This window comes from Corvus moneduloides, chromosome 1 (assembly GCF_009650955.1).
Source record: "Corvus moneduloides isolate bCorMon1 chromosome 1, bCorMon1.pri, whole genome shotgun sequence".
Lineage (NCBI taxonomy): Eukaryota > Metazoa > Chordata > Aves > Passeriformes > Corvidae > Corvus > Corvus moneduloides.
In genome coordinates this window covers 10,399,053-10,423,046 of record NC_045476.1, presented here as the reverse complement: position 1 = coordinate 10,423,046, position 23,994 = coordinate 10,399,053, and the positions used below count along the sequence as shown (strand labels likewise).

The following is a 23,994-nucleotide window of genomic DNA, read 5'->3' as shown; positions in this document are numbered from 1 at the left end:
GTTGTATGAAACACTGTTTTTACTATGTCTTAATCCAAATTGTAGGTCAGAACATTGTAGAAGACAGTTGGCTGACAGCATTGCAACATTAAACAGCTAGAACAGAGCTGTTGGAGGTGGTAATTCTCCATTTTGAGTAGGAACCTCAACTTAACTTTGCTTCAGCCCTGTGGGGGGATTTACATAAACTTCAACCTATGGCAGTTTGCAGCCATTTAAGGTACAAGGCTTTTTAGGCTGTGTAGGAATTGTATCACCAATCTTGAATTAGGTTCTTGCTCACACGTTACCATGTGAGGAAAATGCAGGGAATGCAGTTTGTATGTATGTGTAATTGAAAAAAGCACAAACCCATACAAGCAGGAGTTTGCAATCTGTAACAAGAATTTTGCTCAGTCAGTTCTGCCAGATGGCATGTGCTGCTGTTTCTGTGCTGCTGTGCAGGATCCAGTAAGTGGCTGTATGGGATGCTTTTGGCACATCGTACAGTAGTATCATACAGTGTGTATATGTTGCAGTGAATGTTACATATGTCTTCAAGAAGATTGAGTACTTGATTTATATTCAAATATATTAAAATTTTCATCTTTGTTAACTGTATATTGGGAGGACATCTTGAAGGGTTTGGTTTCATTGTGTGTTCTGCCAGGCACTTTGCTTGTGCTGTGCTAAGCAGCAGATGCTTCCTGCTTCCAACCTACCTTGCAGCAACCGCTAAGGAGCATTTTGAAAAACACTCTAAACATGTGCTTTTCTAAACAAGCTGGTGCACTTTTTGTTTGTTCCTCTCCCCTCCCCCCTTTTTTTTTTCCTGAGTTCTCTTCTCTGTTACATTTCTCAGGTGTGAATTTTGACTTATTTGACAGTAGAAGAAAAAATTAAACCTGGTTTTCTGCCATACATCTAAAAGTTGGCATTAGTGCCGATAAACCAGTGTGTAAACTTGAGTAAGAGGGGTTTGCAGATTTTCCTTCAAAAGCTTGGAACTGTCTTTGCATTTCATCAGGAGCATTAGCATTAAATGCAATTTGATGAGTTTTCACATGGATGCTAGTTCTTTTAATCTGACATACTACAATTTTTACTAAAAAAAAGAAAAAATAGGATCTAAATCTTAATTCCTGTTCTTCCCTACATATTTGGAGAAAGAGAGTAACCATTTATTTAAATTTCAGAAGACCTTACTGTTCTTTTCATGAGAAGGCTGGTGTCAATTTAGATGCTATGGAATGTATCTATAGTGCTATAATGGTACATTTCAAATAACTTGTTCTTATGTGATTAAAGCTTTTCTTTGGCTGAATATTTTATCTGAAAAATATGAGACCTGTGGCTTATTAAGTTTTAAGTTATACCAGTATGATACTCTTATATGCACAGCATCAGAAGGTCATTCTGTTGTAGGAGCATGATTACCAATATATTCTGTTAAAAGTGGTGTTTTCAAAATGGTCTGTTCTGTAATGCCTTGCTAACATGAGTTGATTTTTGCCAGTGCTTCAGGACTTCACTTGCAAGTTTTGGGAACAAGCTGTAGTTGGAGAAAAACTTCAGAGTGCAGGAAAAATTAGCAAACTAAAATCATTAAGATTGCATCTTTCCATGAATGTGATAGGAAGGAGAAAAACTTCTGTAATCCTGACTATTGCCTTTAGCAAGTATATACTCAAGGTGAAGTGAAAATCACCTGGTGTTTCTTGTGTCTTAATTATTTTGAGATCAGAGGGCTACACTGCAAAAAGACATAGATGCATGTTTGTGCTGATCATTATTTCAGTGTACATTTAGTATGAGGCCATACTGCCATGGCACCTAGTGAAGTTTCTAGGAGTCTTTTTGTAATAGACTTACAAGAAATGTGCTGAATTGTGTTCCCAGCTGTTTTGGCTGTGCTGTTCCACTGGGATCTCTTGATATACCTTGTCCAAATGCTTTTGTTCAGGAAGAAAGTTACAAAATTTCTATGGGGAATTTTGATGCACTTCTGTAGATCCTGTGGAAATAAGTAGTAGGCTAGTTCTTAATCTGAAGTGGTTATATAAAGTGGGTTTTTTTTTTCTCTTAGAACAATAATTAAATTTTTCTGATTATAACTTTAGTCATTCTGTCATTTGGCAAGAACAAAACTGAACACATTCTACTGTGAGTAATTTTGAATAGGTAATCAATAGTGACTAAATTAAAATGCAAGTTTTGATGTTGTGATGGAATCCTTTAGAAATCACTTTCCAGGGTTGCTGCTTAAAGATACACAGGTCACTAACATTTTTCAAAGGCTTAACCTCATAGAGAGGGAAACAGTCTTTTCTTCTCCCTTGAAGTAGCTATGAAATTATGCTATTTAATGCATAATGTAGATCAGTCACTAGCCTAGTATGGTTCATTTCCAGCACAACTATTCTTGAGTTGATTTTAGTAGTATTTAACAGCAGAATTTTGATAGTTTTGCACACAAGTCATTTGAAGGAAATTTGCATCTTGAGGATCTTCATGGATTTCTTTCAACAGTAGCTTAGACTAACACATTGGAGATACATAACTCAGAGGATGCTAGCAGAATCTTAACTTTGATGGTTTTCATAGCTTTGGGAGTTAAATGTGCTGTTTTTGCAACTTCTTTAACCTAGAGGTGGACTTTGTCACTTCAGGTGACATCTGTCAATGGACTGTTTGTATCCTGATTGACAATTACTCTTTCTGAGAAAGCCCTTGTTAGGCTGGACCCAGAAAGTCAGTGTTTAAGAAATGTTTCACTCAATTTTAACTCACTTCTGTGTTTCCTTTTCAATAGTAACTCTTTCCTGCTAAAAATTAGAGGTTGCTCTGAGACAAGAGGCCAAGACCCAAATCCCATGGTGGAGGTAGTTTGTATGTCCTGTCTCTGCCAGACAGAATTTAACTGACCTTTAATGCTAAAGGTATGCACAGTCTTTTTTGTTGCTTGTTGAGCCTAAACTCTTCCTCTGCCATGCTCACATTTGAATGTGTGGCCTCTCAGAGCACTTTGCAATGACCGAAGAATTTTCTTTCCTTGATTAGCCAAATTGAAGACCTGATCTGGAAATTCGAACTTTAGAAGGGATTCTTGTCTTCAAAGTGACAGCAAGTTCTGCAAATGTGTGTGCCAGTGCAGGATGTTACAGTGGGGCTATCTAAACTTGCTGTCTGATTGCAATATGAGCATCACCCATTCTTTCCCTAGCTGAATAATTCGGTGCTGCTGTGGGTTTCTGCTAATGGGAATTCAAATCTGTGTGGTACACAGATTCTTGTCAATGCTTATAGGTACTGTAAATACAAGTTCAGTCATATCATTGTTCAAAGCAGAGGAAAAATAACTAGAAATTCATGAAAGATGGCACTGAATTGTACTTCCCAAAAATGTTTTCCTTAGGAAGTACTATAAAAGGATGTCTCAGGCTTATTGCTGCTAGATTGTTGTGCAAAAATCCTTTTGCAGTCCATTCAAGAATAAGCCTCAGAAGAAAAAGGAACTTAGGTTTACTAGTTTAATACAGGACCATGTACTCAGTGAAAATTCAGTATACCGTATAATCCTCAGATCATTTGACAATACACAGTATTACATGCAGTATGTGCCAATTTAAAGTTAAGTAGCAGTTTGTATAATGAGACAATAATTCAAGAGATCACGACTAGCTTTAAACAAGCAATGGGAGAATTAGACCTTAAACTGGACGTATACAGTATCAGCATCATGAAGGATCAGTACTGGTTGGTGTTTGCTCTTTCTGTCATGGTATTCTAGATTTAGGCCATAAGAAAAGTGTATAGGCCATAAGAATAGTTTTGTACCTGTAGATGACTTCTAATGCTCATGTTTAATTGTTTCAATGTGTTGAATGTGTACTTAAACTCTTAGCAGTCCATTAACCATGATCTATTGGAAAGAAAGTTAAGCAATTTGACCAGCTGTTTCCAAGAAGCCTGCAGTAGTGTCACTGCAATATCTGTTGCGGTGCTGCTCTTCTCTGTTCCCTTAACTGATGGTGGGCATGGCATTGGGTATGGCCTGGGAGTGCAGCATAATCACTGTTTCTTCAGGACTTGTTACAATTGCATGACTTTATCATAGAAAAAGAGTAAAGGAAGTTAGATGTCAGTGGGTTGTAAGGACTGTTTTGATTTATGTTATTTTAACTTTAAATCTAGATTATGTTTTAAAACTTAGGCCTATAAGGCTATATCTGGGATAAACCCTTACTCCTTGGCAAAGAACAGATACATGGAGAAATAAAAGATGGATAAGTACACTCACGTTAATAAGCATGTTGACTTCTTGCCTTCTGCCTAGGTGTGTGAAGGACATAGGACTAAATGCCTATTAAAAAAAGCAATTGTTCGGGTTATGAAAGTGCTGCTTCAGAGCAGTTTTGTTTCATGGAGACAGAAAACCTGTTTAGGCTTTGAGTAGACGAGAAATATACCAGAGCTAAAATATGCATGAATAAAGGGGAAAAAAAAACCAACCCAAAACCTACTCCCCAGCCAAGTTGGGCTCTGAAGTAGCAGAGCATGAACTCTGTTAAGTGCTTTTCAAGTTGGTGGCAGTGTTTAGCTTAGCCAGAAGGTGCCTCGGGTGATGTAACATAACAAGAGTGGCATTTTCTGCTTAAATTCATGTTGCCTTTTTTTTTTTAAAGTTGTGATCTCAAAATAAATAGTATTGAGAAATTTGACTTAATGAATGTGCACTGTAACTGCTTAAAAATAGAAATTATCCCTGGAACCCTAAGATAAAAACAAAGGAACAAGTACAAAATGTGCCTTTGCACATGAGAAGGGTATGGGAAAACTGGAATAAGTTTCTGCTTGGGCAGAAACTGCTTCACCCCTTTTCTTCCCATTAGTTGATAGGAGAAGTGGTTGTTAAGGCACTGGAAAAGTGGACTTCGCTGTGGTCTGTCTCTTAAAGACACTTAGCTCCTCTCTAGAAAGCACGAGTTAGTAATGGTTAAAACACAAAGGGAAAAATCTTGCTATTTGTTCACCTGATAAGGGAGTTTTCTGAATAGTTGTGAACTTTTTAAGTATTACTGTGACTTTAAGCTGACATTAAAAACAGTTAAATTGTTTGCTCGTGGCATTTTTTCAAAAAAACTATTATAAGTAACTCCCTCCCCCTTTCCCTGTTCTCAGTTCCAGGGAATGCTAAAGAGAGGAGTGACTTGGCATAGTTTTCAGTCTGGATCCAAGCATGTTGAATAACTTTGTCCCATGGGAGAATTAAAAAAAATGCAGCAGATGGCAGCAATGATGCATCAGACTTCCTATCCTTAGGAACAGTGTAGCTGCAGGCGCTTGGAGTCTTCCTGGGTTGGATAAGGGGTAGGGGGAGGGTAGTTTTCCTCTGATCTTAGTTTGCAATTTCGAAGCAGACTTGCTGAAGAGAGGATATACTTTTTAGCCAATTCAGCAGTGTTTTATGGTCAGAGTTAGTGGAATATTAGTTGCCATAAGGTACACAACCAATGAAAAATAGCACTGAGTTCAATGTTTGTCAAATGAAAGAACATTTGAAATAGAGTTTAAGGGTTTGTCTTGTCTTACACTCTTACATACTTTCAATATCTTTTAAGTAACAGAGCAGAGTGGTGCTGTAGTTGTACACTCTAAGCTCTCTGAAGTATGTGGTCCAAATTTGAAATAATAGCAATGAATTTGAGAGAAGGTCTGAGCAATATGAGGTAATGGAAAGGCAAAGAAGAAAAACTGTTTAGAGCAGAAAAAGATTGCTGGGTATTTTAAGCTTTTTTATTGGGCTTTTATTTTTGAAGAAACAGAACCACTTTTTATTAGCAACTACAAGAACTTACAGTAGTTGAAGTATTTCAATATGTAAATACATGTGTATAAAAATGGTTTAGTTGTTATAAGGTCAGAAGGAGTCTGTATATGTACAACAATGAAAACTATACTGAGGATGGACTTATGGAAGGAGTAGCATTCAGTGAAATTACTTTTTAAATATTTTTGAATTTTTAGTAAAAGTATACACAGTTTTCTTCTGAGGTTAAGTATGATTAATCCTGTCACAGTACCACGAGGTGCGTAAATAATCTTGAGGCCCCCTTCAGTGCTGTAGGTCACTGAGGAATTATGTATTCTTTTTTTTTATGCAGATAACAAATTAAAAAAAAAAGGCTTGGAACAGAATTAGCTTCTGATAACGTACAATGACTGCTCAATGGAATACATGAGGTCTTATCTATCTTTAGCTTGTTTTTCCTAAAGAAGTAATGGTGGTGTAAGTTCAGCTCTGGGGGAAGGGAGGAGAAGGAGAAAATGGTCCAAAATGTTTTTGATCTACATGTCAGATTTAAACATGTAAAGCCAGAATGCATTTATCCTTGTATGGAAGGTGGGAGTTGTATTAAGTATGAAGACCAGTAGTTTCTGGCACACGTGGGTGTTTTGAAAGATGTCATTTAAATATTTTAATTATTTGGATGAATAAAACTTTTTAGGAAATCAAACAATAGAAGATCACAAGACACGGTAATACTCGTAAACTGACTCTAATCTCATTAGGAGTATTTGGTTTGAATATTACAGTGTATATGATGAAATACTGAAACATTGCTCAGCAGCTGGGATTTGGACTTTGAGTGGCAATGACATATGAACCCCTGCATGGTTTTAAAGTGTGCTATTTTTGGCAGTTGGGTGTTGGCTTGTCTCCTCAGTAGCCATAGAAAGTTAGTGTAAAGAGGAAGGTGATTTGCAATGAGAGGACCCTCTGACACTACTTACTAAACATGGGCTGCTGCTTCAGTAAAGAATTGAGTAACAGCACAAGTGAGGAGAAAACCAGCTTGTTACAAAAATCTGTGGACGAGGAAGCACCAAAGTCAAGGATAAGTAAAACTTTATCTTCAATTTTTGGAACTGTGGAAAGCCAGGATCTGCGTACAGTGGGAAGGACAGTTAATGGGGCAGCTGCAACAGTCGGCATTGAACGTGTTTGTAGCAATGATTGCACAGTATCGGCTTCTAAATCTGGCTTTTGGGGTAGAAAAGCAAAATATTCATCATATAATGGCATGGGGAATGGTCCCCATGCCAGCCCTAGGAGAATGTATGGCAGACCTTTTAGCTTCTTTAATTCCTTTAGTCATCTCTTGAAAGTCTCTGGTACATACAGAAATCTGCAGAAAAGTGAAGAAAAGAAAGATAGGGTTATTAAAAAAAGAGCACCTACAAAATCTGATAGCAATGGTCAGCACATGAACAATATAGAAAATATTAATAGCAATATTAATAATGAAACTGTGGCTGCACAAGAGGATTGCTTGTTTGATTGTATTTCTAATTCACATGTACCAGACATTGTAGACAAAGGCTTATGGAGTGAAATTTCCTTAAATAGAAATTCTCTGGAGGATTATGCAGTTATGTGTGACCATTCAAGGCAAAATGGAACAACCGTAAATGTTGAAGACAGCAAGAGTGACAGCTTACAGAAAGTTTCGAGTTCATATAGAGAGATGTCTCCAACATTTTCCTGTCGTGATGTAGACAACAGTCAAAATGTGAAAGACAAAGAGTTTTACAGCATTTGTATTGTAGATGCCGAAGATCTGAAAGGGGATGAAGAGGTGCCAGCTACTGTGCATGAAGAGACTGCAGCAGACATAGATAACTCAGCTGTTACTGATGAAGGAATGTGCACCATGGCACGACCTCTAGACAGTGGGAAGGAATTTCCAATGCAGCAATTGGCACAAGTGGAAGCTAAGTTTAATTCACAGAAAGAACTGTTTGAGTATAAAAAAGAGGATCGATCAAACATGCAGAAAAAGGATACAAAGGAATATTGTAGCCTAGATATCCAATGTTCTTTTGATAACTTACTGACTGACAGGTGTCAGGTGCGTAGGTTAAATACTGACAGTACAGTAACAGATGTCTTAAGAGCAAAAGTGCCCAATGAAATCATCCCTGAGAATCAGCAAGATGAGGTGTATACCAGGGGTGGTGCTGTCAGTTGGAATGAATCACTGCATACAACTTGTGATTCTGTAAAGCCTGTGGATGCTGCTGGAGAGGACCAATACAGCCCTAACTCAGAAAAGGTGAAAAACAGTGATCGTATTTCCAGTGTATTGGTAAACACTGGGGTATGTCATTCAGAAAAAACTGAGGGAAGTAATCATTCTGATGTTGTGCCACTTAGTTTAAGTAGGCATCCCTCAAGTGTTGTGGAGCAAATAAATACTAAACAGGTGGTAGAGAACATAGGGGGTAACTTTAAATTATCAGTAGAGTTACATGAAATGGACAATGTAGAAAACCTTGCTGAAGAAGTCTACTTTCTAGAGCCAGAAAGCGAAGTAAATTCAAATGTGGAAAAGAACACACTTGAAAGAACATATGGTGATAGCCAAATATTTGCACCAGACTCTAGTGAACATCACAGCAGTTTTGAAGTATCCTTGAAAAAGAGAGAGAAAAGCACAGGTACAATTTTGTATAACTGTGAAGCTTTGAACATGACTGAAATGCAGCTAAACTTGGAGGAAGGTTCTGATTTTCAAACTCCCAGTAAGGGTTGCACTGAAATCAAGACATCATCTGAAGCTTCAAACCTCAGTGGCATGGAGGAAGATGTCTGTGTGAGTGCCACTGAACTGAAAGGTGACTTGCTTGAGGAAGCTGGTAACTTGAGCAGAACTAGATCAGGGGTAAGTGATGGCATTGTGACATCTCATGAACTACATAATCCAAGCACAGATGAAATGTTCCTAAAGGAAAACAGCCTAGAGTGTCAGGTTTCACAAGAGTCACCAAGGAATAAAGGTAAAGTATGCAAATACTCAAATTCAGATAACAAAACCAGTGTCTCTTCTGTGTCTGTGGAATGTGAGAATATGAATAAAATAGACGTGACCTGTAGACGAGATGAACAACAGTATGTACGTTCCTTCCACACAGTGGAAAATCAATGGAGTGCAGAGACTGAGCCAGCCAAAATAGCTGGGCATGTAGTAGAATCTGTAAAACAGACAGAATTTGAAGGTCAGCTAAATGAGTCCATTGATAACAAGGCAGAAAATGTAAAACAGAATCTGGATGCTAACATTGTTGATTGTGATAAAGGCATCTTCAATTGCAATAAGGGCTTGGCTGACAGTCAGGACGCTGGCTCTGACTCCACTGTACCTGCAGCCACGGACAGTTGTATGTACGAGAGCGGAAAATTAAAAGATGACGCTAAAAATCTGGAAGATACCAGTAAGCTCTTAAATAAAGACCATAACCTTTTGCCTTTATTGTGTCAAAACGCATGTTCTTATGAGCATGGTAAGCCAGCAGAAGAGTCTGAGTTGTGTGGCTGTGCCAGTCCAGAGCCAGAGGTTGGGAACACACAAGTTTCTGTTGGGCCTTTCACTGAAGAGAGATTAGAAACTCATGAAAAAAGTATGTATGATGTAAATGAATGTAATCTTCAGCACAGTGAAGTAAACCAGTGTGTCAGCATCCACTCAAAGGAGAACCTCACTGGTTTTGGTTTATCAGCTGGGAATCTAGAACCTTTGACCGGGGGGAATTTGAAGCAGTTGGAAGCCAAGACTACTGAACTGAAAAACACCAGTTATATATTAAATACTGAGATGAATGGCTTTACCACAAGCTGGGAACAGATGCAGCCAGATCACAAGATTTTCTCAAACAAAGAGCTTGGAGTTAGTGTTGACCCAAAGCAGGTAGATAAATATGCTGCTACTCCTTCCTATGAAATACCCAGTGCCTCTCCTGGTGCAGCTGGATTTCAACAAGGCAGAGAGCAGTGCGTGTTAGATCTGATGGAAAATGGATCAAGTGACCAGGAGCACTCCTATGACCTGGACAGACAAAATCCCCACGTTGAAATGTGGTCACATTTCATCAATCTTCAGACTGGCAATGCTGATTGGAGACATCAGCAGCTTTCTGACACAGTTCCTTCTGGTAATGGTGAATATCTGGTGGGCTTTTTATGGAATAATGCAGTTTCTAGTGATACAATGAAGAATGACAGACTGTGTATAGTTAATGAAAACTTCCAGAATGAACCTGAAAGTTTAACAAGTGCTTCATATGCAATGGAAACATACCCATATCAGCTGCTAGCACCAGAATATGGTGGTACTTGGGGATGGCACAATAAAGACGAACTTGTAAGTATTCTGCAGAAGTGATTTGCTCTTAAAGCTGAAGCTGTAAGTTTGACTAAGCCAAGTCAAACTGTGGTTTCATTAGTTAAATAGCTGTTATTTTGTCCAGAACCTGAGGACTCCCTTTCCTTTGCAAAACTGAATGCTGTACAGAATGCAGAAGTTAAAAATTCTGCTGAATATTGATTTTTTTCATTCTGTTTACTTTGTGTGAAAGTTTAATCGTTGGCAAAGTAACTTGATTGCAGATTCTCAGTTCCAGCTGAACTTAAGATAAGCACTTCAGTGTGCAGAAGGGAAGCTTTCTACAAACTGTTCTTAGGGCTCTTTAACTTTGTATAGGAAGAAATGTTTGTGGATTTCCTGAAATTCTTGTTTGGTAGCAATTAGGAAATCTTTGGCTCACTTCTGGAGGTGAGTAGTGCTGTAGAAAGGAGTGGCTGCAGGAAAAGTGAGAGGAAAAAGCTAGGCTGGATCTTGGCTAGCTGGGCTAAGAAACAACCAAAGCTGTCTGGATACAATCCTGAGGATTGTGGACCCTGCTCAGGCAGGGAGGTTGGACTGGATGACCTCCACTGGTCCCCTCCAGCCTTACCCACTCTTGTAAACCTGCTGCTCCTTTTCCTTCCCTGCTGAGCTTCCCTGATAGTGTTCCCCTCACCGGCTGTGTTGGAGCAGCTGCTGTGACCTTGCCCAGTACTTGCCCACAGTGTGGGCTGTGGATTGTACTCGAGGCTGTTTGCTGTCTCCTGCGGGAACTTTTTATTAAAAATGGAAACTGATGGATCTTGCTGTCATCTTTGAATCCTTACTATTCAAGAAATTACGTCAAACACTTCCACTTTTTGTAAGTCTTCTCTATCATTCAAGAGATCTGTTTAAGTCAAATTTTCCTAGGTTTTTTTTTTTTTCTGGGTATATTTCCTATGCACTGTGGTAATAAGTATTTGAGTGTGTGTGTTTGAGAAGATTTAAAGCTTTGTGGGGTTTTGCAGTGCCTGTCTTTAAACACTGTAATGTTCCTAGCATCTGTAAATTCAGAAAGCAGATTTTTAACAAGTTTTTTTGTGTGTCTTATAATAAGCAATATTCTTTCCCAGTGTAATTATATTAAAACACCTCAAATATATTCTTGGTATGGAATAATTCAATGCATTTTGCTCAAATACTAGCAAAACAAGAGAGAACTGTCTCATGTTGCTATAAAAAAGTATTGTAGTAGATGTTTACACTGCAGAGAGCAGTCTCTCTGAAGCACAGATGTAACCATTTATATGATGGTTGTATATAACCATATATAATAATTAAATATGTACGTTTTCAATTGAGGTTAAAGGAGATTGGTTTGAGATGATTTAACTGGATCTGGTTATTCATCCTTTTTGTTCTAATGTTCTGTTCCTCCTCTTCTCCTCTTAATGTAATGACAGAGGCTGTCATGCACATCTTACTGCTTTCAATTTTCCATAATGTTTCATTAAAATTGTTACATGTTTATATAATTTCAGAAAAATCCCAGTACTTTTGCATTTTCTTGATTTTTTTTTTTTTTTTTTTTTTTAGTATTGTTTTTCAGAAACAGATACAATAGCAATATAATCAACATCAAGTAGACATGTATATTAGAGACCTGCCTGAACTCTAGGTCAAGTACAGGCTGAGTTAGCCTGTCAAAGGCAAAGAATGAAATGTTTGTTGTCATTTGCTCTGCTTGGATAGCCTTTTCTGGTGGTTCTTAATCAGGGCAGTGAATACTGTGCAGCATGATTCCGTTGTGTTTTTACCTGTAATGATTATGGGAATTCAGTTAATATATTCAGGTGTGAAAAAACATGACAGTACAATCTAGAGTCTGATACTGTTATTTGAAACTGTATGTATCTATGCACCAGATAGCTGCTGTGCATCCACACAAAATGCATAATCAATTTCTTTTTGCAGGAGTCAACCAAGGTTTCTGAGTTAAACCCCAATGCAAAGGTGTGGGGAAATCATATGTTACACTTGGAAGCAAGTGGTGCCACTGATGGTAGCGTGAGCAAAACGTGGGAAGAAATACCTGACCAGCCTCCAGATTCTTGTAAAGAAGGTATGAATAAGAGTTTCTAGCTGTTGCTCAAGCAGAAGGTAAAATACAGTGCAGCACTGTCTCAATTTTAATTTTCTGTTAAAAAATTTAAAGCAAGTATGTAAGCACCTTTATTTCAGATTTCGTTGTAACAGTGGTGTTACTGTGCTTAGAAAGAACGCTTTCTGAGTGTGTTTGTGGTCTGTGCTGCAGGACTGGATGCCAACGGCGATGGCGACAAAAAGCAGCAGAATGCGGTGCTGACAGAGCTGCCGGAGCCGTCCCCAGCTGTTCCAGGCTCAGAGCAGACGGATATGAACCCTTTGGCTCTCGATCATTCCGAGTATGAGTCTATGCATGAAACCACCCAGACAGGTAAGGAAAAGCTAAGAAGTGCTTGGACTTAGTTTAAAAACAAACTAAACACGTATTTCGAGTTGAACAGTGAGATCTAAAAGCACCAAAGAAGCCCCCCAGACCATACAACTTTTGTTGTTCAATATATGCATTCTTTAAAGAGACCCTAGGAAATCCTGTCTCATTTGCAATCAAACTTAGACATGTTTGGAGACCGGTCTCCTCCTGGTTTAAATCTTACAAGGTGCTGCATAGAATCAAACAATTGCATGTTTCTAGTTGGGTCAGGTACTGAGCTGAGATTCACATACAGTTTGTGTCTCAAGTAATAATGTTAATGTGTGGAAAGACCAGTTTTTACTTGAAATGCTGAAATAAGCAAGATTTTAGTCTTAACTTCTTTGCATTCTTATTTAATGAACTCCTTCCAGGATTTTTTTTCAGTGCAACTGTTAGTAGCTGTAGTCTATACCAGATGGTATGTTTTAAGAAGCTTCTGGAAACTAGCATAGAGATTCAGCCATGCTTACATTTCATTGAATGGGACAGAAGGTGTGCAAGATGCATGTGGGATTACTACTTGAACTGAGATGAGGGATGGGAAGGAGAAGAAAATGTGCTGGGTGTCTATTGAGATTCACGAGAGGTCTGTTCCTTATTCATTGTGCTTAGCTGATTTAGTAACATGTATTTAAAATTACCGGTATAGCAGCATCCAGAATAGCTGGAAATCAAGACAACTGAAATCTGACATAGTTGTGGCATCATCTTTGCTTATATTTAAAAATTGAAAGTTCTCTTTGACTCTTCTATTTAAGGGTACTGTTGGGGAATATTAAATAATAACTAGCTGGCAAATAGAACATTGTATTAATGACGTCTCACACTCTAGAAGGGAACAGTATTTTTCAGATTAATGTTGGAACTTGTCAGTGTGTCCTTTATGTGCCAAAAATAGTTAACTTTTAACACGAGTCCGATAGTGTTGTAAACAGCTGAACAGCAGGTTGGGTCTGTTCCTCTTGATGAATAGTGACACGTGGTCCCAAGTCTGAAATCTGATCTTCCATTTTTTAACAATTATTTTTAAAAATGCATATAATTTTGGTCCTTGCCAGGTTTTGGACAAGAAAGAAAGAGGAGACAGGGAAGGGAAATAGTGGTTAGAACATGATATATGTATTTCTCAGGTGTTTGTGTTCTCTTCGTCAGAATAGAACACGGAAAGGACAGCATGGTGGGAGAAAGTTAGAATTGCTTTAGGAAGAAGAAAGACTAAGAGCTGAATAAAAGGATGAAAGTTAGTGAAGGGAAGGGTATAGAGGGCAATACTTGGTGTGAAGTATTTTTGAAAAACTAATTTACATTTACATGCATACATATTTACATTAATAATGTGCTACTATATGTTTTATAAATCTCTAAAAGCCACAAATCTTCTAATCTTTAAACACTTCTCCCACTGACACAATGAGTTTACCCTCTACTGACATTGGTATATTGTGTCTAAACTAAAAGGAACGTGAAGTTCATGTTTTCCATGTGATAATTTTTAAACTTCCACATATAAGAAAGAAATTTATTTTGCCTTCTTAACCAAAAGATTGTAAATTTATTACATATCTGTTGTTAGTAGATTGGATATCTGCTGATATTCCATAACTACATTTTTTAAAAACTTCTCTGAATTAATTTGTCATTTAGAGTGAGGCCAGAAGTATGGAGTGCCTCCATTGCATTGTTCCCGTGCTGTATTAGTCAGCTGCATTAGTCAGGGTTTCGTCAGCTAGAAATCAGTTCATCTCCTGAGAAGGGAAGACAGATCTACAAGCTAAATCGCTTCAGTATTTTACTTTTGAGATGTGCTTCTAGCTGTTCTTCTAAAAGTGCTTCTGTTTTTTATGTATTTGGAGAACAGAGGTTAACAAGTAAATTCAGACGTGGTTTCTCTTTTGTGTCTTAAAAAGTGTTGCCATGCAATTTCGGTGGTTGGTAACTAATACATTATGAACATGTATTGAATTTTAAAATTTGTTACTAGTTATGTAGTCAGTAATAGACATGATGGCTTGTTTAAAATAGATATTGTGTAATATAGCAAAACTACATTTTAATCTGAAGTATTTTAATTATTAGGTGGACATGAACAGTTGCAGCCAGAAGGTCAGGAAGATTTACGAGAATTACTGAAAAAGACACTGGAATTCTGTTTATCTAGGTATGTATTTACCTAAATGTACCAAACTGAAGGATGACTAACAAGATCCAGTGCCTAACTTGGGATGTATGTTAATACATTTCTTAGTTGTTACTTAAAACTGAGTGGAAAGGATGAGAATTTGGGGAAAGTAACACAAGTAACACACAAATTTCAGAGTATTGTGTTGATGTACCTCTTAAAGCTTACATGAAACCTCTATGCCTAGTGCATAAACTAGCAAATACATTGGTGTGAAGTGAGAGTAGTTACAAGCAATTGCAGATCAGGTGAATTTTTGTGATCTTTACTGGTCATAATAAAACTGTGTAACTTAAACCATTTAGCAAGCTTTTAGCAAGTGATTTTCATTAATTAGCAAAAATGCTGAGGGAATCTGCCTTCTATTATGGGATGAATTTTTATCTCAAATTTATTGGACAAAGTTAATCTGTGACATTTCCCTATTTATATTTTTTTCTCCCAACAGAGAAAATCTTGCCAGTGACATGTACCTTATATCACAGATGGACAGTGATCAGTATGTGCCAATAATGACAGTAGCAAACCTTGATCATGTCAAGAAACTCAGTACTGATATGGATTTGATTGTTGAAGTGCTGAGATGTAAGTAAAAGTTCCTCAGTGCTAGAAAGCATTTTGGTTGTTGGTGTAGAACTATTAATATGAATTTTTCTTCTCTTCCTTTCTTAATGTATTGCAGTAAAATGCCATTATTTTTCTGTAAAGCGTTAAGCAGCCCAAGCAGCTTAGACCATCACAGTTACAGCACTGTAGTTTTACCAAAGCTACTTTGCATTCCCGGTATTGAATAATGAGCTGTGCAAATAAGAATTAATGAGTTTAAATTGTGGGATGTGGTAGGACAACTCACATGGCTGGAGGATCACGATGGATGTCTGTAGACTGTTGTGTAAAGACAGATGGGGAAAAAGGGATGGAGGAGTCTCACTCTGTTAAGGAGAACCTTGAATGTATAGAAATCAACTGCATCAGTCGTGGAAGCTCTACAGAGTGCCTGTGGGTCAAGATTAGGAGGGTTGTTTCAATGGGGATCTTACAGTAGGCATCTGCTACTGACCTAAACCAAGACAATAAGGCCACCAGAGCAATATTTGTGTCACTTCAGCAAGCTTTGGGTCAGCCAAACCTGGTACTTACAGTCAATTTCAATGGCTTAGATATTTGTTGGAAGAACAATACGGCAGCTCATGTCATCCATCAAGCTTCTGGAATGTGCAGAGGACTGTTTCCCCGTACAAGTGTTAGATGTGCCAGCCAGGAATCAGGCACTGCTGGACTCGCTGCTCAGAAACTAAGAAAGCCTGCTTTGTAATATCTCAGTTAGTGGAAGCCTTGGCTGCAGGAATCACAGAACTGTGGAGTCTGGGGTTGTGCTGAGCACCCTGAGCATTTCTAAGGTTTTCGATTTTGCAAGAGCAAACTTCAGCTTGCTCAGAGCACAGTTGGAAGGGATTCTGTGGGAAGTTTCCATGGAGGATAAAGGAGCTAACTATACTAGTGCTGGGAGTTCTCTCCTGGAAGCACAAAAACATTTCATCCCCGTTAAAGGTAAGGGAAGTAGGCGGATCAAGAGACACCCTTGGCTTAACTCTGCTTCTGAGTCTGCTCAAAACAAGAGAGAGGCATATGAGAGATGGAAAAGTGGATGAATACCTGGTGAGAGCTACAAGGACATTGCCAGGGCATGCAGAGATGCACCTAAAAATGGAAAAGCTCAGCTCAGATTGAATTTGGCCAGAACTACAAGTTTTGTCAAAAACTAGAAGGGGTTCTTCAGATATGTAAATGATGAACAGAAACAGAAGGAAAATATTTGCCCTCTGTTAAATAGCACAATGATAGCAAACTGAGTGGGGAAGTGGATACTTCAGAAGGGAGATCCACCCTCCAGGAAGACCTGAATAAGCTTGAGGAGCGGACTAACAAGACCCCTATGAAGCTCCATAGAATAAGTGTAAGGTATTGCACCTTGGAAAACATAATTCAGGAGTACAGCACAGGCTGGGTTCTACCTGGCTAGGGAGCAGCTCTGTGGAAGGAGACCTGGACCAGACAACAGGATGCTGGGCTGCATCAATAAGAGCAGCAGAGGTAAAGGAGTCACTATTCCACTCAGAGCTTGTTAGGTCACACCTGGAATACTGTGTTAGTTTTGGTCCTGACTCCACAAAAAAGTTGTGGAGGAGAAGATTGCATCCAGAGAAGGGCCCCAGAGGTGATCAGAGGACTGGGAAGCCTGCTGTATGAGGAAAGGCCAAGAGAACTGGGTTTGTTCAGCCTTGGAAAAAAAAGGCTCCAGGCAGACCTTATGGCCATCTTGCAAGGAAGATGGAGACTCCCTTTATATAAAAAGTCACACGGTAGAGATGAGGGGTGATGGGTACAAGTTACTCCTGGAGAGATTCCAGTTGGACACAAGAGGAAAATTTTCCACAGAGAACAATCAGTCATGGGAATAATCTCCCCAGGGAAGTGGTGGATTCCCCAACACTGGATACTTGAAAGATTCAGCTGGACAGGGTGCTGGGCCATCCTGTCTAAACTGTGCTTTTTACCAAGAAAGGTTGCACCAAATTATCTTTGAGATCCAACCTGATATTCTGTTTCTTTGATTAAATTCTCAGAAGAGGCTACTGGACGTTACCACTAAGGTAAGAAAAAAGCCCCAAACAACCATGACTCAATGTGTGCTTTAGAAGAAAACAAATGAATTGGGATTTTGTAGGCTGGAAAAGTGTGGATGTGATAAGGAAACATGTCTGCTTGGTTTCATATGTTTGAAAGTGTCATCAGTCATTGTCTGCTTGTTTGTTAATGTTCAATAATATTTGAGGCTCTGCATTGTAAAACTGTGTTGACAGCATCTTTTGGAGTGCAAAGCTACTACATTTGCTGATAGCTAAAATGCATTCTTGTCTTTTCTCTCTTAGCGTTGCCTTTAGTTCAAGTGGATGAGAAGGGGGAAAAAGTTCGGCCAAATCAGAATCGCTGTATTGTGATTTTACGTGAAGTACCTGAATCTACTCCCATTGAAGTAAGTGTTTCCTTGTTCAGTAAAAAACATCTTTCCCTTAGGACTTGGAAGTTAGATTTCTTCTAGATTTCAATAAGCACATCACATTTCTTACTACACTGTTAGTTTCTAACAACACTTCTTAAACTTAGTTTATTGTGTTTGTTTGGATAATAAGTATTTTTGATAATGTTGCTCATAGGAATACTATGGTAGAACCTGTAGCTCTGCAGAGAGCTGAGAAACTGATAGTGCTGTCTTTGGTAGAGTTACCATGATTTTCTTGGACTTTGTCTTATCTATATGCACGTGGTGCTGAGATCCTTGGATAAATAGACAAGGATGAAAGAAGGTAAGTGTTAGACTAGAAAATGCCACTGTTGCACCTTGGCTTGTTCAAGTAAAGCAGTTAAAGCTTTGCAAACATTTCCATAGTGCTGAGGTGAGAGGTGTCAATAAGTCACTAAGGATCTCTACTGGCTTGTGGAATGAGTGCAAGACTGGAGAACTTCATTCTTTGAAAGATACTCAATGCCACTCTTGATGAAGCAGTGACTATAACTAATGGAAAGATTAGAAAAAATTATGGGGTCATAATTAAACCATCTTGAATTTTCACAAAGGAGGAGAAGGCGCAGATTCTTGATGACGGGTAGATATTTTATTTTCTCTTCTATTTAATTTTACAGGGAAGACTAAAGATTCTGAAAGAGTTGCTCTTGATAACCTTTATACAAAAATCAGAAGTACTGCAGTTTAAAACTGATAACAAAAAAGTAGGTGGCCTTAAAAACAGGAACATGAAACAAAAGGCTAAAAGGAATTGGAAGGAAGAAGTTGGATATATGCTATGTATATAGCTTAAAAATAGTGGCTACTTCTCGCTTTCCAAATGAAATGTAGCATTTCAAAGATTGCCTAGCTTTTAGTATTGTACATTTAGAAAAAAAATTTTTTTTGCTGTCATCAGTTTGTCAGGTTGGATATATTAGCACTTGATGGTCACTCTTAAATGTTTGACAACAACAAAGTTCTGAGGAGTCTTTATTTTCAAAAGAGTTGGTCTCCAGTGAAATGTTTATACCTTGCATTTGAATTTGTCAGACTGGAAAAATCTAGACTTAACTAACCAGATTTAATAGCCTATGTTTCCTGGCACAGCAGAGTCAGGCTTTATTTAAGCAGCAAAATTCCAAAATGCTGTAATGCCTCCCAACTTGTGTTGCCTTTTGATGCTGCTCAGCTCAAATCCGTGGCAAAACCAAAAAAAATGCAAATGAATTAAAACAAATATTAAGTCCAGTGTGTGTGTTTTCTGTAGAAACTAGTTGGTTATGTTTGAGGTAACATAAGCCCTATTTCAAATACATGCATCTGTAGACATTTGAGTTAAAGCTTATCTGCAGGTTTCTGCTGAAAGGGCAGGATTTTCCTGTCCCATGCCATATGCACAGGTTTTCACGTGGCTCCATGGTTTTTGGGGACAGGTGAGAAATAGACATCTTTCTGCACTTGATGCCAAGTTTAAATGTCTCTCTGTGGCCTAAAGAGCTCCCAGCTAAACTCCTCTTGCAGTATGGCCTTAGACAGTGCTAGTTTGAATTCCTTCCAGTGGGGAGGGGGAGCTGACGCTACTGCAGGTGTACTGAACGACTTTGTTCTGTTTTGTAAGCCCAGCAGTGCTTTCTTTCTTTCCTTCTTGGAGTGTTAGAGTTTTGTACTTTAAATTGATGTTTTCTTCTCTCCATCCTTCCCCTTCCCCCCCTCCCTTTACCTCCTTATCAAACCACTTTCCCCAGGAGGTTGAAGCACTTTTCAAAGGAGACAATTTGCCTAAGTTCATCAACTGTGAGTTCGCCTATAATGACAATTGGTTCATCACATTTGAATCAGAAGCTGATGCACAGCAGGTAACACTGTTTTTTTAAGCATGTTAGAGTGTAACAGTAAAAAAGGATGATATGAGGGTGAATTGATAGGTTATAAACTGTATTACAAATGCGTAACAACTTAAGAAAGATACCCCGAACTGTGAAATAGTAATGCTTCCCCTTAGGTAGCATCCAGTTTTCAGTAACTATTAAACATAAAAATTTTTTTTATCTTGTTCACATATCCTGGCTTCCTGGCTGAAGCTGTGATTGTTTTGTACTGAGAATGTTGATATTTTGGGTGACACATTGAAATGCTTCAATCATAACGGTTAGTCTTGTTTTAATGCTACTGAAGCACTGAATGATAAGTTTAATGTTGCTAAATGCAGATAATATATGAGAGTTTGCTATACTGTAACATTAGCAGACACTCCAAGAATTACTGTTAGGTTTAGCCTGTCAAAACTTAAGTTTCCTTTATTTAAATTATATTTGACAAATATAATAATTTCTTTTTTTTAAAGGCTTACAGATACCTTAGAGAAGAAGTGAAGACTTTCCAAGGAAAACCGATTAAGGTAAACAGAGTTTATGATGTTAGGGGTGGGGCACATGTGTATGTTCTGGGTTTTGTGGTGCTCACTGTGTTTTCTAGTACAAATTTAAGTGGTCCAATCTCAGCAGCCATTTGACCTGGAGGTGGGCTTAGAAACGTAGCACATACCAGGTGTTCATTTCTCCTTTTCCTCGTTTCTGGCAGTGGCATATCCAGCCCAGCATCAGGGAGGAGGGAAGCATTCAGTAGTTCCTGCTGTCCTTGAGGGAGAAAGCAGTGGCTGATAAGTGTCCAGTAGAAGTTTGAGGGCTGCTAGTTTGAACCATCCTGACTTAATTTGAAAGTTTCTGTAATAAATAATCTAATCTCCTTTGCAGGCAAGGATAAAAGCAAAGGCAATAGCTATAAACACATTTTTGCCAAAGAATGGATATAGACCTCTGGATATGAACCTCTACACGCAGCAGCGCTACACAACATCCTTTTACATACCTCCAGTATACAGTCCCCAGCAGCACTTCCCACTGTACAGCTTAATTGGCCCACAGACCTGGTCAGCCACGCATAGCTACCTTGACCCTTCATTGGTAAGTCTCTGGATTCTGAAACAGTTGTGTTCTTTTCAAAGCTGGTATTATTTTTTATTGAGGTGTAGGAAACGTATCCTGAAGAGGGGAGTTTAAGATTCTAATTCCTCTTGAAAAACAGTCCTTCAAAATCCTTCCCATGGTGTACAAGATGGATTATTTGAAAATTGTATCTGGTCTCAGACTTTGAGGACTGTGATTCTCTTCTTAAACCTTTTAGGTTTTGAGGCAGTTCTTTAGTAAGGATTTGTCAAGATGCCATGCTGTCTTATCTTCTAGGAGGAAGTTAGGTTCTAGGTTAGCATGCTGAATTGCCCTACTTGGCATATTCTTAAAGCAGAATATTTTCTGTCCAATAGTAACATCTCTTTTGCCAGTGAAGAGTAAAACTGCTTTTGCTAATTACAAAAATCACTTTTCAATTGCTTTTTTCTTAAAAGAGGCTGTTGGTAAGCCTTGAAGCTAGGGTGGTAGCAATAAATCCTTATATACTGTAATGGGACATCCACTGTGTCCTGCAATGCTGCTTCCATCTTCTCCGTTGTGACAGTCTCATCAGAATTACCTTGGCCCCATTTAGCTGGCCTTTGTTACTTTAAAAATACATGGGTGGTCTCCTGTAATGACTGGGAGGCTCAGGTTTCCTATGTGGAGCCTCTTTCTCCCCTTTGGAGATGCCTCTTTACTTGTGGCTCAAAGAAATGAGGGGAGCAATGCTCAAAATTAAAGTTCTTTAGATGGTTTTTTTTGGCAGAGGATTAAAGTGTCCTTGAACAAACTTGAGCACACATCCTCTGTACTGAACCACGAGCTAATTAAAAAGTTGGTGTGCTAAACACTTCACACACAGGGAAGGGAACCAGAGCTGTTGCAGGGGGAGGCTTTCTCGGAGGGATGAAGAATGCAGAGGAGAGAAGGTAACAGAGCAAGCTGTGTTACTCCAGGAGAAAGCTGCCTTGTTAAGCAGCAATGAATGTGAATCTTCCTGTAGATAAACTAAGACTGGCTATTGCACAGTCTTTCCTCTGGGATGCTGAAGTAGCTGGATGGGAATGGTATAGAAGACCTAGATTAGTAAGCCACAGGTTCAGGCAGAGTAGACTGTGTATCCGCCTTATGTTATCCTGTAACTTTTTGTTTTAAAGAAGGCTTATTAGTCCTGTCCTTTGGGGAAGACATTATGAGTTTGTCAGCATTAAAGATCTCATACTTTTCTTAGTCAAAACAGGAAATCAACTGTCTCGGCTTTGCCTTTCACTGTTTTGCAGTGTATTGTCATTGGTTAGCTGCATTTTATGTACATGACTGTAACGTGATGTTTCTTGATTCTTTTGTAGGAAGAGCTATATTTGAATAGAAATCACTTGAGGAGAACAGGGACCATGAGGAACCATGACACAGCAATAATTTTCATGAGACAGGGTTGCAGTTTGCATGTAGAGACTTGTGTGAAAATACAGCAAAGTTTCTCTATTCTGCTTCAACATAAAGACTGCTTTTTCTCATCTCTAATTTGAGATCTCCAGTAGTGTGGGCATACCATTTAAGTTTTGAAACTTGAATATGGCAACACTTGTCCTCAGGATTCTAAAACTACCTGGTTCTTCATCACGTACTTAATAGTATTTGAGAAAAGATCTAGTTTGTCCTGCTTGGGGAAAAAAAAAAGAAACTGAAAAGAAAGCATGTTTGAGCCAGATGACTTCTGTGGAGATGCTTTTGGTATTATTGGAAAATGGAAAAAAAAAAATTTTCCTCCAAAAATACCACACATCATTATAAAGAAAGAAGGGTTGAATATTGCTAGTGTCCCCAATATGTTCAGTGTCGTCTCATTTTTCAGATTCAGTGGTTGCTTGCTAGTTCTGGTGGAATTTTACATTAAGGTGTAACTCTTAAACCAGAAAGCATTACTTTGATGAAACTTTGTTCCTTGAGGAGCTTTATTTAAGGCCTTTTTTAAAAGGCCTTTTTTAATGGCCTTTTTGTGGAGTCTGAGGTAGCATTTGCTGTCGTGCATGCTAAGTTAGGCTAGCAGTAGTTTGATATGACATCTTTGGTGCTAAATTTTGTTTTCCATTGATCAGTGATTTAACTTGTGCAAGAAACCTTTTTCAAGTTTAAATGTACCTTTATAGAAAATAGTCGTAATCCTAGCTGTTTCTCATCATTTAATAGAGTGTAGGAGGAGTCTTATTGTTCTGCCTCGTAGTTATTTTCAGGGGGAGAAGACAAGCAAGCATTTGCTGGTGCTAATAGTAACATTTCTTAAATGCAACTCACTTATACATTTAAATTAAAAAGACACAAGTGTGCTAGCAAGGTTGGAAAAATTACTTTGAACATGCTTCAGGTTTTGAGGTATCTTGTTACTACAAGACATTGATATGCACCCACCCCAGAAAATCTTTTGCTAATGTTGTTTCTTCAGACAAGAAGACAGTGTTTCATGTGTAGAGTAAGGTGGTAGGATCTGAAAAGCATCAGAGTTCCACTTAACATCCACTTATTCTCTAGGCTTTATTTAGATGTCACATGGAAGTAGAATGAGGAACTAAAAAGAAGTTGTTGAGGGGTTTTTTTAGGGAGGAATTCACATGTAAATTATAAGAGAAACAATTACAGGCAATGTCAATTAGAGGCTCTGACAAAGAGGTGTCTCTGTACTCCAAAGTCATGTGTAGTGTGGTGTGAAATAGGAGGAGAGCTATTTAACTTACAGCCAAGAATTTTGGCTTGATGTTTTTCAATCCTCTGAAACTATCATAAGCTGAATATGTGTAGTGGCTGACTTCTCAGAAATACAGAGGCTTGGAGTTTTTTCAGAAATTTTTTAAATTAGCTACAAGGCATTAGACAGATGCTCTGTTTCTGCTTGAGCCAATCTTTTAAGTACTGTCCTGCACAGAATGACAAAAAATATGGGGTTAAGAAAAGTTATACTCAGTTTGTTTATAATGATGAGCATGCAATATGTTTTTTTAGGTAACACCATTTCCAAATACTGGATTTATCAATGGGTTCACATCTCCAACCTTCAAGCCTGCTGCTTCTCCACTGACAACACTCAGACAATATCCTCCCAGGAATAGGCAAGTTAATCTATCTTTTAACAATAC

General features: G+C 38.4%; 1 protein-coding gene across 4 annotated transcripts in view; it reads left to right on the top strand.

Moving 5' to 3' along the window:
* LARP4B (La ribonucleoprotein 4B) overlaps positions 1-23,994 on the top strand; it is a 57,085-nt gene that overhangs the window by 18,520 nt on the left and 14,571 nt on the right. For 2 of the 4 annotated variants that reach the window (XM_032099525.1, XM_032099516.1), the window contains exons 1-10: positions 6,765-10,181; positions 12,120-12,267; positions 12,460-12,621; positions 14,740-14,821; positions 15,291-15,427; positions 17,776-17,879; positions 19,658-19,768; positions 20,257-20,310; positions 20,666-20,875; positions 23,861-23,967. In XM_032099525.1, coding sequence (XP_031955416.1) covers positions 6,780-10,181; positions 12,120-12,267; positions 12,460-12,621; positions 14,740-14,821; positions 15,291-15,427; positions 17,776-17,879; positions 19,658-19,768; positions 20,257-20,310; positions 20,666-20,875; positions 23,861-23,967 — 4,517 coding nt within the window. In that variant the 5' untranslated portion in view covers positions 6,765-6,779. Of the gene's footprint in view, positions 1-6,764; positions 10,182-12,119; positions 12,268-12,459; positions 12,622-14,739; positions 14,822-15,290; positions 15,428-17,775; positions 17,880-19,657; positions 19,769-20,256; positions 20,311-20,665; positions 20,876-23,860; positions 23,968-23,994 lie in introns of those variants that run through there. The other 2 variants (XM_032099530.1, XM_032099536.1) reach the window with 1 other exon arrangement.